Here is a 16,138-nt window from a genome sequence, read left to right on the forward strand (position 1 = left end):
TTTTTTTTTATACCCCAATTAAGTAGTTAAAACTTTTATTTCACCAGCCTAGAGTACTCTGTGCAGCTAATCTGTCCCACCAGCCAACAATGATAAGGTCATCTATAAATTCCGATCCTATCTGTTCTGTGGTGGCTCCTAGGTGAGAAGACATTGTTCAAAGAGACTTCCGAAATTCAACCTGAAATTATTAAGAGCATGTCCCCCTTTCGCTGGTGGATCTTATGACATTGTATATAATAGATATACAACTCATTGATCTAGATTAACATCCACTTCGGATGACTACATTTCATAATTTTCCTTAACTTTTCAAGGTTTTACTTTAAGACACACTTGTCACGGGTTACTTACGGTCAATGTTAACTTTCCCAAAGACCTTTAGTGCCTGTCTTTCTATGATCCAAGTCAAGCTATAAGTTGATCCTCAAGTAAAGATAGACCTGAATGTAAACATAAATTAAATGATTTACTGATACTGCTGTTTTTCAGTTGCAAGTTCAGTTTACTTCAATAAACAAGTATGACTATATAATAAATGTATGCAGACCATCAAACAGAAAATTCCCTCCATAATTTAAGATGTAGGTGTAGTTCTCTAAAAGTTATTCAATGTAAAACATGTTGAAGTGGGAGTCACAGAGCTCACACAATAAAAAAGAGATTTCATACGTTTAACGATTTTTATTCTTATGTCTATAATACACAACGACCATAAGAGGAAGAGGTCTTCCAAAATGCACAGACTGAGGTAATGTGAACAAGTGATAAATACAGAAATAAAGGTATTCTTGTATCGTTGAGTTGGTCTGCCTTTCTCTTCAAGTATATGTAATGATGGTCCTCTGGGTCTGAAAGTTACTTTTTCCACTGCTTGTTTTCGTAGTCCCACTTGGCACCGAAGCCTTCAACTGGGTTCATTCTCATGTCCAACACCCTCTGCAGCTCCTTCTCTTTGTACTCAGGATCGAATGTATGAGGGACAGGTCCGTACACTGCAATGAAACAAAACCAAGTGTGTCAAGTGAACATGTAAAAAAAAAAAAAAAAAAAAGATAGATATCTGGTAGAGCCCTGTCACAATTGACTAAATATGAGAAACATGGGGTATCCCTGCTTCAAATCTTGCACAGATTTCGGGATATAATTTTAAAAAGGCGTACCATACTTTCTCTGCCAGAGCACAACCAGGCCAGTGAGGCCAATCAAGAAGAACATCCCTCCAACAACAGACTTCCACTCTGATGTTCCATGGTTCATCTCAGCAAAGCTCTGATTGAAGCTGATGCGGTACACTAAACATAAAAACACACAAATTCAGATGACAAAAGTTGCAACAGATGGAAATAGCTTTGACATTAACACACTATTAATTTTCTTTAAATAACACTTGATGACCATAAATCCAGTTTGATCCATAGATTTAATATAAGAGCATCTCAAATATGTGCAGAGCAGTAAAGACCTACATGCAACCTTCTCCTCATTGGAGAGTGCAGCCCAGGAGCCCTTCTCCTTCTCCTTCAGGGACTGCTGCTCAGGACTCAGGTTCCGCACATAGCTGACATCCGGAAGAGGACTCTCCCGCCTGTCAAAGTATGCAGGGAGAGTATATTCTTCTACCTTAGCAACACCTGCAAGAGAAAACGCAGAATGACATCAAGTTACTGTGAATTACAGCTAATGCTTTCAGTTGTGCCAGCCTTGTCTTAAATGTCATATGAATTCTTAAACTAAAAGTTACTTATTCTAAGACTACCGGCATGATTAAATGCTATTCTGGTGGCTTGAATAAATGTTTACATATTAATAATTATTTGATCTTGCTTAAGAAAAGTTCCCTAAGTTGCCAACCAGTGGTGAGAAGGGATATGTGATAACAAGGGTTCTTTACAGCAGCCAGGCTGTGATACATGATGGTATTGTAGCTTAGCGTAACTTCATTATCTCAGACATTCAATCTTTATCCTTCATTCAAATTCGCCACTACTTCCTCCGTCTCCTTGTTTCTTTACGTTATAAACCAACCAAATTCTGCCACCTCTCTCAACCAATCATTCTGCTGCAGTCAAATTTTAAAATCTGTTCTCTCTCTTCTGCAGTCATTTCAGTAAGATAGCTGCAAACCTCCTTCACCCCAGTCACCTCCATTCCAGCTTAGCAGAATTCAGATTCAGCCTCAGAAACCCACTCATCATCCTATCCTGCATTCTCTTATCACCACCAACCCCAGTGTCTAGACTCCATCAGGGGGGCATCCTATTCTGCTGTCGGCCTTGCTACCCTCCTCTGAGTGCATAAAGTCATCATAACAATCGGCAAAGACATTGCATGTTTATCTTTTCCTTAACTGTTGAATAAATAATTGTTCACACTTAAATAAGGCTCTCCTGATTGAAATGTGTTGTTAGGATTCGTTGGGAAAACTGCAGATGCTTGTTTCTCAAGTAAATATAAATAGTAGAGGCTTTAGAGAAACATTTTCATTGAAATTTAATCAAGACGTTTTCACATATGCACCAGTGTTTCCCCTAGGTTTACAGCCTTGGGGGGTGGGGGGTGCGGGCAGACAGACAGACGGCGACACAAACACTTGAAGGAATCTTGGTGTTCATGTGTTACTTTTAATGACAGCTGTCCTGTTCTCAAGGGAACCTTAAATGACTTCTTTCCCTGATTTCCGACTCTATCCACTATCCTATCTCTACAATAAAGGCACAAAAAGCCCAGAAATAAATCTAAAAAGGGGGTCTCCTGAGGTAAGACGTGACGTAAAGAAACAATGCGGAAGTAGAGGACGAAGCAACAGAGTCCACTACACAACGCTATAATGAGAATATTTGCTTTTATATCAATGCTATGTGTAATCCAATGGAATGACGACATTCACAAAAGAGAGAACAACATACTGAAGAACAGAAAACCTCATGCAGCCTTTTAATTACGTGCACGGAGATTGTAGTGGCCCTGTTTATTCATCCTATGCACGTGCAGCTGTCACAGTACACAAACATCACTCCCCATCCTATTGGCTCGAGGTGAATTCTCAGGAGTATATTCTGCTGCGTTCTCACATCAGCCCACTCGGACTTGCTGCAGAATAATACTAGGAGTCTGGCCGGAGAAACTCCGGGTGAAGTCTGAACGAAAAATTTGGATGTTTGCGTTCACATATACAGCTCCTCTGGGAAATATCAGGAGATTTCTGTAAGTGTGAAAGCCCTATCAAAAACTTTTTAAATTATAAGCACACCTTATTGGATGTTGAAAGATCACTGAGTAATTATTTTGTAGAAATACGAAGTGTTTTTTGTTTATTGACATCAATATAATCATCAATGTAGTCAATGAAATAAAAGTGCTGGTTATATACTGAGGGGCAAATGTGGTAGTACCATGGATGGGCCAGCAGCACTTGGTTTACAAATCCCACACAGGTGTTAGGCCATGTTTTACATCATGTTATTTAACTTCTCAGGGTTATAGTGTCATTATGAATACGAGGGCATCAAAAGAAATAACAATAACATATAGCTGTGTCATCATATTGAGGTTGTCAGGGGGTAATTTCATTGCAGTAGGACAGCACTGAAGGCCCGGGTGTAAAATGCACAGCCCACCACTACACAGTAGTTATTCCTGCTGCCAAAAATAGATGACACTTCATGTCATTCCAGTTCAAACTTACCATGTCCTCCACGTACACAGACAGATGTTGAAATGGCACGTTTGCCAACTAGGCGCAGGGCTCTGGTAGCCAGCATTCTGTGAAACATGTCATTTGAGACATTAGCAGGCACATTCATTAATAAAGTTGACAAATATTTAACTCTACCACTACGTTTACACTCCCCCTATACAATTTAGATAGATTTTCAGCATCATTCATTAAAAATATCTCTTTCTACAGCCCTATATTAAAAATAACTTTAACCTCACACAGGTGTGACCCTAAGTGAACCTGAAAATAACAGTGTTAAAACTCCAGGACTATAAAATTCAACAGCTGAGATTTGATGGAAATCTCAGTTTTCGTACATCTTCGTGCCAACATTTATTATTAAACTTAGTCACACAGCTGGAGTACCAACCCACAGAAGGTTTTCAAACGTTAACGTCAAGCCTTAGTGTTAGCTTAACCGTGATGCTTAGCTAGTGTAAGCCTTAGCTTCAAACACAAGGTCATAGCGCCCAGGTAGATATCATCACTACTTCACCAGTTTCTTGTGACACTCCGGTCAATTTAATCACTTTCTTGTTTTCCAGAACTACTGTTATACGAGTAAATTGTAGACCTTTGTTATGTTCACTGTCTGTGCGCCGCACATCTGTCTTTATCAACCGGATGCTAAAAGCTAAAGACAGCTAGTCGGTAAGTTAGCCCGCGTTAGCTCCGACAAAGTCACTTCGGCTAAATTGCTTTAATGCTCTTTAAATTCAATTGAATCTTGAGTTATAACTTATCCTTTAAAAAATATGTGCTCTTACATTTAAAGTAAGCTTCCACATTTGGTCTATTTAAATTGTTATAAGATGATATTAATGTAAAACAAAATACAACCTCCTGTTCTTTCCTTGCTCTCGTCCGCCGAAGGCTTGAAGGAAGTGTGACTGCACCCGGAAATACGTAGGCTGATTACGTCACAAGAGTTAAGAGTTAAACGAGGCCACGGGCATGTTTTCTTTTTAAATTCCTTAGTTGTATTGTTTGAATGGTTTGTTCTTTTACTATATGCTTTGCTTGTTTCCTTGGTCCCTTTCTTTGTATCTGTTCTGTTATTCTGTGTTGTCACTTTGTCTCAATAAAAAAAGGGAATAATAACAGGTATGTATATTAAATGATATTAAATTGAGAGAGTAGTGAAGGAACAAGCCCCCCCCCCCGCCCCATTCTATTTACGGTTTTATTTTTATTTTATTTTTTATTTTTTTCTTACTATTATTAGTATTATTTTGTCTTTTCTAAATCTTAATTTAATGATCTTTTCTTTTGATCTTTTGATCTATTTTTATTTTATTTAATGATGTATGTATTCTTGTATGTTTAAGAAATTATATATAAAAATGTGCCAGGATGAACAAAATTTGTGATGAAATATGACAACTTGTAATAAAGTAAAACAGCCTGCAATAAAGTATTTAAAAAAAAAAGAAAAAAAAGGGAACACCGGGCCACCGGATATGCTTTTACGGCATTGCCACCCGGCTTTACGGCACCACCGGCGCTGCAGAAAACGGTGTGGAAGGTGGAAGCAAAATTAGCTTATATGGCTAGATTTAGTGACACTTATTTGTTAAACTAGCACAAGTGGACTGGTTTTATTTATGTAAATTGTGGATGTTACATGTACGCACCTGAAGGCTTGGAGTGTACCACGTGGTCTGGCAGAAAGGTGATTGATATTTATCTCCGCCGGGCATTACATGTCAAGTTAGCTAACGGCAGTCCCTTCTCATCGTGTAGCCTCTCCACCGTGGCAGGATCTTTCTTTACACACATTCTGCCAACTCTCTTACAATCATGCCTATTCAGCTGACTAGTCAGGCTTACTGTAAAATGGTTTTACATGCTGCCAAGTATCCAAACTGCGCCGTGAACGGGCTGCTGGTGGCAGAAAAGACGAAGGAGAAGAAGAAAGAGCCCCACAGTGGACCAGTCATCTGTGTGGACTGTGTGCCCCTCTTTCACGGCACTCTTGCTCTGGCACCAATGCTAGAAGTAGCTTTGACACTGGTAAGTAAGTAGCAGTCAATAATTCAGTTTATTTAGTCAACCTCGCGTTAAATCACTTGACTTACAGAACAACTCAAAGGTTACTTATTCATTAACATGGTTCATTTTCTAAAAGCTGTAGGTTGTGCTGCTGTTAAAATGTAAGCTACTGCGTTACACCCAACAGGTGTTTTTCATGTTGTTTCCCTTTTTATTTATATATATCATTAATGAGAGACTGATTACAAAAGATTAAAGTGAACCCAGCAGCTCTGTAACTCAGTTACAAGAGAAACTCGCTTGTGCAACCTGTACCACATTTTACACAAACAAACGTGATCCTTGTCAAATGTGTTGTTCCTGGACTTTTGTTAAATTTGTTGATTTGATCTGACATTTTCTGTCCATCTTCCCTTCCATGGTGGCTCTACGATACCTGTTCTGATGCCAGATCGATACTTGGTGTAAAGAAAATAAATATGTCATCGCTGCATATTACCAAGCCAATGAACGCACAAAGGATTCAAGGTACAATCCGAAAAATTGACAATTAAGTACTGCTCGTTCAAGGAAATAACCTGCCATGTCACACACTCCTTTGGACTCTGAACTATTTTTTTTTTACATTTTTCTTGCAGACCCAACCAAGTTGCAGAAAAAGTGGCTGCCAGGATTTCTGAGAATTTCAGTGATGCAGCAATTGTCATGGTAATAATAAAACATTTAGGCTGGTGTTTATTGCCTGTGCTGGTGGTGTACATGTTTTTGTCTAGTGAACTCCAATTATATACTCTGACTTACAGTTTTTCCAGTACACTTCCTTAATTTAATGTATACAAAAACATGTTAATCTTACCTTCCAAGGGGCCACTGTTTTGGATAAATAAAGATAAATATCAAATGTTCATTGTTTGAATACTAAGTTCTGTATGCATTTGTATTGTAAGGCTGTCATGTATACAGCCTAAAGTACAAAGTATCATTGTAATATCCTGTGCTAAAAACTGGTCTGGTCCTGTTGAGCTGTAACAACGTGTTATTTTTCTGTTTCTGCCCCTCAGGTGGACAACAGTAGATTAACAATGAGCTGTTTTGAGCCCATTGTCTTTATCTATGATCACCATGAAAACAAGTGGAAATGCAGAGACGTAACCTCGTAAGTTATTCTGTTTTATATGTGCAGCATGGAGACTCATCAACAAGTTCTCTCATCAATCTATATTTAGCTAATAGGAAGACATGGTAATAAAGTGTTTTCCTGTGTTTTGACAGTTTGTTTTGTTTTTGTTCCAGTGACTGTTTCGAGGACTGGAGCGAAGCCCAGAAGATCACATCAGCTCTGTTGGAGGGCAGGTCCTATGAGAACTTGATTGACTTTGACAATCACTTGGATGATCTGAGGAATGACTGGACCAACCCTGTGATCAACAAGTCTGTTCTGGATCTGTGCTAAAGCCCTCAGTCAGGAGTACCTTAGACAAATACACACAACCACACAAATATTGCTGCCATTTCAGCATGCATGATGCTACTATCGTGTAGCACAGGAGTACAATAACACAGAGTTTTTGCTCCATCCAAAGGTTCCCGCACAGCGGAGGACTTGTGGAGCATTGACCAGTTAGGCCAACATCTCTAAAGGGCAAGCAAGTGCCATGTGAGCGTTGGTGGTATGTGTCCACCTTTACAAGGTGATGGAACGCACTCATGTTTCAATGCAACTTAGATGTTTTTTTGTTTTCTGCAATGGTTCGTGTTAATTCATAGTTGTGTGCATAAAGTTTAATTCTAGAATTTCTGATCTATTTTTCCTGTTAAATTTTATAGCTACTAGCCATACAGAGATCAAGTTCTAAATTCTGAAACGTTTAAGGAGACGATTGTACTGCTGATATATGATAGAGATACATGTTCTTTTAATATTCCACTTGTACTTTAAAACAAAATGGACAAGCAGAACTGTGGTCTGAAGATTGTTGGGGGCATTTTGGTTAAAAAACCCTACTTAAAGAAGATAGATAAGAATATTTAAGGTTTCTTCCCAATCGGGCTGTGTAACATGTCAACCTGAGTCCATTAGATGGCATGTGGATGATTGAATGAAGAGGTTTGACTTTGATAGGATTCATGCCTACGCAATCATTTCTGTGATGCATGGTGTTGTAATTGGTGCGTTTAAGAAAGCCATCGTCGAGCATATTCAGTTCGGCATACTGGATTTTGATTGTTGCTCCAGAATATTTGTCCAGAAGTAAACCGCACTGAATCAGATCACAGGGATGTGTGCATTTTGTTTTAGGGGTAAGTCAGTTGTATTTATTTAAACTTATATGACCTCAAAAGTTTACTCTTGAATAAGTTATGTAAAATTAAATCCCTATTGTGAAGATACAGAACTACCTTTTTACTTGAGATTAGAATTTAGTCAACAAGAGCTAATTAATAATTGTGTGGCATCCTATTTTTTACAGAAATTTTATGAACTGAATGTACAATAAACTTTTTAAAATACAAAAATCTCTGTGAGACTCGTCATTTCAGAATGACTTTGCTAGCAGTCTTATACCGCATGAAAAAAGTGAGTTGAAGAACTCACTCCAGCTCAAGTGCTGAAGCGTTTTCTTTTATTCCTGGTTTAGTTACGACCCTAACAGGTACGTAAAATGTCCTTGATAACACATGAGTAATGTATAACAGGGACATTGGGAACTGAAAACTGCTCAGAAACTATAATATAAAAGTTTATTTTAAAGAAAACAAATACGTAAATGTGTATGGATTTTTCATTCACATGGTGTGAAATCACAACTATAGACAAAACAACAGCAACTGCAGATACATTAGATTTGATTTCTTAATAAAAAACCAACAAAGAAAATTAAGAGCCTTCCTAACCCCCAAGCATTGCTCCAGATGCAATTTCCTGATAAGATTTCATAAGAAAGCTGTCATTTAAATGCATGTTATTGCAAAGCACAGCAACAATTTTTAACAGTCAATTCATTTTTCCTCATTTGGCCTTTTTTAAATGTTCAGGTTCATAATCTGCAGCACTGCCTCTTATTGTAAATGTCGGGACTTTGCCATGACGACTTTCACATTTCACCCAAAATGAAAATCCCATTGCAACTTAGATTTCATCACCAAGAAAAGTAGTATTTCTTCATATCCTGAAGATTTTTTTTTTTCTTCTTTTTTTGGCATCTGGCATCTGTAGAAAACTTCTATCATTCAGTCATTCAAGGTTATTTGTCGCTGTGGACTATTCATTATTATTGAACTGTTTCAGAATGTGGCTTTCAGCGATTGCTTCACTGCTACTAGCCCTGTACAGAAATGCCATTAAAAATAAATCCTCATACAAGATTAATGAAATGATTTTCATTTTAGATTCATCAGCAGGTTATTTTTTACACTGGTAATAAAAAGCATTCAAAAGTTACACCATCACAGCTTTCCTTGAATTCAAGTCATTACCTCTTGTTTGATGGAAAATAAATACAACATAATAAAGAACAGTGTTCAGGCTACAAACTTAGTTTTATTTTGTCCATCAACTTTGCTACCGATTGTTTCAGGGGCGGTAATAATATTTGGATTGATGTTGTTGGTTTCCAAGTTCAATCACCTTTGACACACCTCTTAGATCAGCGCGTTGTGTCTATAACCATAGTCATTATATACTATTTTAGATCCACTACATTTCAGTTTTCACGCATATCTGACAGCTCTAGTTGAGAATCAAATTTAATATTAAGAATTGTGCATCGAAAACTTATGTTAAGTGTATTAAATGCTATGTTGCTCATCCCACTGCCAACTGTCATTACAATTGTGACTTTTACTCATCAAAAATCAAAACCCTAATTAGACATCAAAAAGTATTACTCTATAAAAGTGTATCGCTCTGTTTTGGAAATAAGATGCTTTTACAACTGAGCTAATTTTGTAAAAATTCAACTTGAGGAAAACATAGCAGGGAATAATGAAACAAACTACATTAGTGCCAGGAGTGTGTTTATGTTAGCAGTACTGCAGGGATGTTTTTTTTTAAAACTTGGTGAAGGTTGCCATCTAGTGGCACTTCACTGCTATTGTTATTGTTGTCACATGACTCACTTCTTCCTTTCGACCAGGACAAAACAAAACAGGATTTGTCAGTGTTGTCACAACTACCGGCTTCTCTCACGTCAGTAAACCTTCAAGTTATACGTCATCTAACGATTTAGATACACCACACTGATGGATATTCATGCAAATAAACCGAAATAGATCTAATAATAAAATAAGAAACAAGCCAACTAGGCTTCACTTCCTGTTGATGACGACGCTGCTGTCTTATCCTACGCTGTAAGCGTCGTGACGTACAACCGGCAGCGCGGGAAATACAGGCAGTGTGGACGTAAGAGAGAAAACAACAGTGGAAACAAAATAACTTTAAAACACAGAAGGCTATGGATCCCTCGGAGGTTGAGTTTCTCGCCGAGAAGGAGACGGTGAAGATTATACCGAACTTCAGCCTAGATAAGATTTATTTAATCGGTGTAAGTGATTTATATTGCAATGACGATACTTTGTGTACGTGTAAAGGGCTAATATTGAATATCCTGATCACTCTCGACACACAAGTTATGTTTGTCCAAAAGTAAACGTTAGCCAAACCTCACAGTCTATTGATGAATACATTGAAATGTCAGGTTTTCTACCTACTTTACAGTCAGTTGCCCTGGTGCTCTGCAGTGTGTCACCTGTGATGTGTTTCTTCCCCTCAGGGTGACCTGGGTCCCTTCAACCCTGGACTGCCAGTGGAAGTCCCTGTGTGGCTCGCTTTAAACCTGAAGCAAAGACAGAAATGTAGAATTGTTCCCCCAGAGTGGATGGATGTTGGTGAGATATTACAAAGCATCACATGAAGAGAATCTTTTAACACATTTAACCAACATAATAAAACACGTTTTCTATATGTTCTTTGTGTGAGCACTTCCCACCACTCAGCAGGTTTTCTGATAACTGGACTGTGATTAAGCAGTTCTAAAAGTTTAAAAGCTAAACCTACTTCACACCCCTGTTAGCAAAGTAAAGTTCTTGTTTTAGTTAATATCACCTAGATTTGGAGTCAAGTCATGTTTTGTTTACTATTTTGAACTGCCCTAATTTGTACTCAAGCAGCAGGGCTGTTTGCATGATTTCATGTTCATTTTAATGCAGAAACAGGTTAGTCATTGCCTTTTGGTATGTTATAACAGAATTCAATAAGCTTTGTGTGCACAGAAGTATCTGTTTGATCAGTATGATATAGAGGTGTGCCAGCATCTTCAAATGTTTTAAACATGCCTACGGTTGATTCTGTGCAGAGAAGCTGGAGGAGATGCGAGATCTTGAGAGGAGAGAAGATACTTTTACGCCTGCCCCCTGTCCATACTACATGGAGCTGACCAAACTACTGCTCAACTAGTAGGTCATATGGTGTTTCTTTTAAACCAAAAGCTCTCTTACAGTCTGTGTAGTTCTCTATCTGACATGATGGTGTGTGTGTGTGTGTGTCTCTGTAGTGCATCTGATAACATCCCTAAAGCAGATGAGATCCGCACACTGGTCAAAGACATCTGGGACACTCGTATCGCCAAACTCCGCCTCTCTGCCGACAGTTTCATCAGTCAGATGGAAGCTCATGCCAAGGTGAGACTAATGAGTATTATGTATGAGTTTCCCAAAACTGTAAATGGGATATTGCAGACTGAAACAATTACAGGTAGTCCAGCATTATTCAGAAAGTTAACTAATAATACATTAATTTAATGAATCCTGCATTTAAAAAAAAAAAAATATGTGCCAAAAAAAATCAACAGTTCTTTCTCCCTAAATATGGATATTTGCTCAGCTCTGAAAGTAAATTAAATTATGTAATATGAAGGTGTTTTCTTGTCAAGGGGCTATGGTGCTTTCATTTTACTATCTCATATTTACTATTTATGCAATTATTTAGTGTTATCTTAATCTCCAGATTAACCAACAATCCAGATATAGATAGTTTAATATTGGCAACAAAGCTGTATCCTTGTAACAGTCAAATTTCAAATAGCCACTGCGGGTTGTATTGAAATTGAACGTGAACCTTAATCAACAGGATTCATAACCAAGTTCACAACTTCTTCTTGCATAATGAGTTGTCATTAACACTTTGTCTTGTGGCCCTATCACTGTGTTACTGAGCTTTGTGTTATGAATGAAACTTGATGTTTTCCTTTTTAAAACTGAGCACAACTCCTTCTCTCTGTAGCTGGACAACCTCACTCTGATGGAGATCAACACCATAAGATCGTTCCTCCTCGATTCGCTGAACTGCATGTTCAAACTACGATCCAATCTGCAGCCTGGTTCAAGTAAAGCACAGTTCACAGACTATTGATACAAGAGATCAATAGGTGTGGATATATCCTAGACTGAGGTGTGTTCTTACTCGTCAGACAAGACTTTTTACATCCAGAAGATTTTGTTCTCGTGTGTGATTTAAGCAAGCTTAAGTTTTACTCTGCCTTTTTAAGAAGTTTGCATTTTTTCTGTGTGCATATGAAAAACATCTAGTGTTTATATTTGTCTAGTCTTCTAAATATGTAAAGCTGACAGGTTTTGTAATAAGTGAAAAAATAAAATGTATTTGTGTGAGAGAGGTTTGTCTGTTACACTTTTTGATTACGTCAGCATATTCAAATCTTTTGCCAGTGTGATGCGTGGTTACAGTAGACTTATTACAATGTTTGTTTTAGAGCTGAAGCGGTTCATCAGCTGTGTGATTAGCAGATTGACAACAAATGAACAACGATGTGAGTCAGTTTGAGGTAGAATAGCTTCTGAATATAAAATGTTCACTTTAGCATTGGGGAATCACTTAAAATCATATAGGCAAAGTTATTTCATTCAGTTTCAAAGTAATGCTGCTGTAGTCAGAAGAAGTGGCACTTTCTGTACTCTTTTCTTCCTGAAGTTATGTTCTGTACCACTGTCTACAAATTTCAGCCCTCAGGGAACATTTGCTCTGCATTTCACTCATTCTGAACATCAAAACTTTATGCTAAAGCTCCAAGTTCTGCTGTGGAAGAATGCCCACACACTACAAAATATAATCCAACCAAATGACAGGTTCATATAATTAAAGTTGCACTATATAGAATCGGTAGTGAAATGTTAAAGTTGGGGAAGTGCAACAATTCTATGCTTTATTTTCTGAACTAAATACACAAACTTTATTCAAAGGAAACAATGGGTCCCTGGATCACTGGAGCTAAAAAGCTACCAGGAGAGTTACACTTTCATTGTTGCGGCCCACCACCGTAACTTCTCGTTAATCAGTTAATCTTCAAACAGTGTTACAGGGACCAAATGTCCCTCTGAGGACAGTTTGTGTATAGAGTTATGAACATATATAATGTACACATTTCTCCACCAAAACTCCATAGTGCACCTTTAAAGCTTTGATCATATTGAGGACTAAATGTCAGGAGGGATCTGAGACTATCATTTTTGTTGCTGTACTTGATAGATTTAAGATTTCAGTGGAGCAGAACCCATAAAAAGACAATAGTGGATACTTTACATTTTTGAAATATTTTATTTCTTTTTTGTCTGAAATCACAGCCATATATTCATAAATACCTAATTACTACATTCAACAAAGAATATATTACATTACAATGAATTCAAACAAGTACATTTTAAAAACAGGATTTCACAGCATCTAGACATCCTCCACTGAGTAATGGGGCTATTGCATGAGCGTGCGTGGGCTGGAGAGACACAGGGAGGCAGAGTTAAGGGGCTTGCTGTACTGGACCTCCCACCTCTGGTTGTTGGCAGCTTACCTCAGCATGCGGACCCCCTCATTAACTGACAGGCTGCACTAATTCTGCTCTGTAAGAATGACAGACTACGCTCTGGATACACCTGATCGTCTGAACTGGTTTGGGCCTAGTGAATTGAATCTGGGAGATGCTTTCAGATAAAAGGAGCTCTGTGTGGGTTCTGGACATGCACATATTCAAAAGGTGTGAGACATACATTAGACACTTGAAAATGCTAAGTCCCTGATCACTGATGCTAAGTGTAGACTATCCCAACATGTAGACTACAGTCATTCCCAAATCTCTGAGGCACTTGTAATCACTGAACTGTTTGTAGGGCTGGTTGTGCTTCAGTTTTTTTCCATAAAGAAACTTTATGCACATTTTCAAAGTCAATTAGCTTTAATTTAACTTCTTTGAAATCTCCCACATGTTCACATGAACCATTCCACCAAACCCTGTGCAATCAGGGTAAAACCCTCTCATTTAACCATGCTATACATCTTTTAGAGCGCTTTTGGGGAAGTCTCCAAATGCAAATACCACCTTGAAGCTGAGGCAACATGAGCTACAGGGTAGACTATCAGTGTAAAAATGGTGTCTTACAGATCTGAAGAGGAGGATGAAGGGCAGGCAGAGATTGTAAACACGTATGAGGCCAGGTAAATGAAACTTCTACTGATTAATAGCTTCTTAGAAATGCTCAGTTTGAGCATTCAATTTGTGTGATTTGTAAAATGTTGGCAACTTTGTTTAATGCTAGTCTTCAAATTGGGTTTCAGCAGAGGAAGATGGCCGTTCTGGTGTGAATTTTTGGCTGTCTTATTGCAACATAATCTCAATTAAAAATCCAAATGCTGCAGTTTTTCATTTTGGCACCGTCTCCTCTAATGGCTGCTAAAACGGGCTTGAGCATGTAAGGCGTAACATCATGCAAACCTTCATATTGTTATAGTCCATTTCAAAAAGAGAAAAAAGTCAAGTGACAGGTCCAATGGAGGATGAAGCATCAAGAACCAGATCCATCATCTGGCTGCTTAATAGACTCTTCATGTCTTTACAAAAGAATCATCTCAAGTATGTCAAAGTAAATAAACACAATACAAAAAAAAAAAGTCACTGTGGAATTCATCTGGTTTCTGCATAATAATGAGCAAACCTTTCATGCCAGGCGTGGTGAATCTGAGCAGAGGGTTTTTCAAATAGGCATTCACACAGAGACACGTGTTACTGTGATGGCAGAGGGTGAGGGGGCAGAATCTGTGTTTCAGGACCTCTGGGTGAACATTGCTGATTCCAGATGCCATATGCGGTGGCTGTGGATGGGTTGGGAGGGAGTAAAAGGCGGAGTGTGTTTTCCTGTTTTGTCCTCTTACTCTGATAAATGTCTCAAAATGAGCTGTTCTGGCCAGCAGCAGTACAAACACTAAAAGCAAGGCTTTCTTTTCCGACCCCAAAAAAGCATAAACATATAAAAATGGCAGGCTTTTTTTCTTTTAAAAGAAAAATGATTAAAGTAATAAAAACATACAAAATTCTTTTAAGTTTTCATATTATGTACAATACAAGGCTGAAGCACCTTTTAAAATTCTTATTCTCAAATTTTCTATTTCCAAATAAAACATTTCCTTAATTCTTTCCAAAAATGTGCATTTTCTAAGTTCTTCCCTAATTTGAACAGTTCTTTGTTGCAACACAGTACCACCAGGTAGTTCTTCAGCTTTTATACATAAGTGCATTTCCAGTTCAAAAAGCTCAAGTGTCCACTGCGACAAACTCAGTCCCAACTGGCCAGAAGCCTTTGGAGCGTTCAAGTCTCTTGTCCTCTGGTGGGGCGGCTGCTCCCTCATTGGCAGGATTGTCTGTGTAGCTGTGGCGGTGAGGGAAGCAGGGAGCGAACAGCAGAGCAGCAGGGACTGAAGACGCAGTGTAAAGCAGGTGCATGTGTGTTTCTTTGTGTGTGCTTGGGTTGATCTTCAGGTGCTCCTGCCCTGATCTTGGGGTTGGCTACATTGGCACACTTTCTTGACTCGAGGCACAGTCCCTGGCTGGCCAAAAGACTGCCCGTCCTTCACTGTATGGTCCTGCATCATCCATCTATCCATTCACTCAACTCATTCATTTATTCACTCATTCATCTTTTCCAGCCAGCCATGTTCTACTCAATGGAGCCATGTGGACAGGGCTGTGAAAAATAAACTCTGGGTTTAAGTCTGAAAGGGGAGCTGGGCCGGGCCTAGGGTCCACAGGTGGGCGTGTCGGGGTCACCTGGGAGGGTAGCCCTTGTAATGGCCACCTCTTGGCCAGTGTGTCTGAGGCAGTGTCAAACACTTCCTGAAGTGCTCCAGCTCTGCTTGTAGCTTCTCCCTTTCCATCGCAAGCTTCTGTCGCTGGGACATCAGCTCCTACAGAACCGGTGGAGACGAGAGGGAAGACATGATTAATCAGGGCAACAAGGAGGAAGTTATCTGACATTGGAACAAGAGGGGGGGGGGGGGGGGGGAATACAGGAAAAAACATAATGTGTGCACGATAAAGAATGAGATTATTCTTTGGATGGATGTCGTTCATTCACAAACGGCACAAA

General features: G+C 38.7%; 4 protein-coding genes across 5 annotated transcripts in view; 2 read left to right on the forward strand and 2 right to left on the reverse strand.

Annotated features, from left to right (window-relative positions):
* Positions 1-660: 660 nt before the first annotated feature.
* cox4i1 (cytochrome c oxidase subunit 4I1) lies at positions 661-4,641 on the reverse strand. Its single transcript, XM_020658233.3, has 5 exons — positions 4,562-4,641; positions 3,689-3,765; positions 1,470-1,634; positions 1,164-1,295; positions 661-995 (listed from the first exon to the last, which is right to left on the reverse strand). The coding sequence occupies exons 2-5, from the start codon at positions 3,762-3,764 to the stop codon at positions 859-861; spliced, it is 510 nt and encodes a 169-aa protein (XP_020513889.1). The 5' UTR covers position 3,765; positions 4,562-4,641; the 3' UTR covers positions 661-858.
* Positions 4,642-5,188: 547 nt separating this feature from the next.
* On the forward strand, positions 5,189-8,230 carry emc8 (ER membrane protein complex subunit 8). Its single transcript, XM_020645283.3, has 5 exons — positions 5,189-5,734; positions 6,165-6,241; positions 6,352-6,421; positions 6,775-6,869; positions 7,007-8,230. The coding sequence occupies exons 1-5, from the start codon at positions 5,522-5,524 to the stop codon at positions 7,164-7,166; spliced, it is 615 nt and encodes a 204-aa protein (XP_020500939.1). The 5' UTR covers positions 5,189-5,521; the 3' UTR covers positions 7,167-8,230.
* A 1,833-nt stretch (positions 8,231-10,063) lies between these two features.
* On the forward strand, positions 10,064-12,381 carry gins2 (GINS complex subunit 2). The gene is made up of 5 exons (XM_020655365.3): positions 10,064-10,257; positions 10,486-10,600; positions 11,068-11,167; positions 11,266-11,392; positions 11,994-12,381. The coding sequence occupies exons 1-5, from the start codon at positions 10,168-10,170 to the stop codon at positions 12,120-12,122; spliced, it is 561 nt and encodes a 186-aa protein (XP_020511021.1). The 5' UTR covers positions 10,064-10,167; the 3' UTR covers positions 12,123-12,381.
* A 918-nt stretch (positions 12,382-13,299) lies between these two features.
* gse1b (Gse1 coiled-coil protein b) overlaps positions 13,300-16,138 on the reverse strand; it is a 177,537-nt gene continuing 174,698 nt past the window's right edge. For both annotated transcript variants that reach the window (XM_065953113.1, XM_065953112.1), the window contains one exon: positions 13,300-15,956. In XM_065953113.1, coding sequence (XP_065809185.1) covers positions 15,816-15,956 — 141 coding nt within the window. In that variant the 3' untranslated portion in view covers positions 13,300-15,815. The remainder of the gene's footprint in view (positions 15,957-16,138) is intronic.

Source organism: Labrus bergylta, chromosome 3 (genome assembly GCF_963930695.1).
Source record: "Labrus bergylta chromosome 3, fLabBer1.1, whole genome shotgun sequence".
Taxonomy (NCBI): Eukaryota; Metazoa; Chordata; class Actinopteri; order Labriformes; family Labridae; genus Labrus; species Labrus bergylta.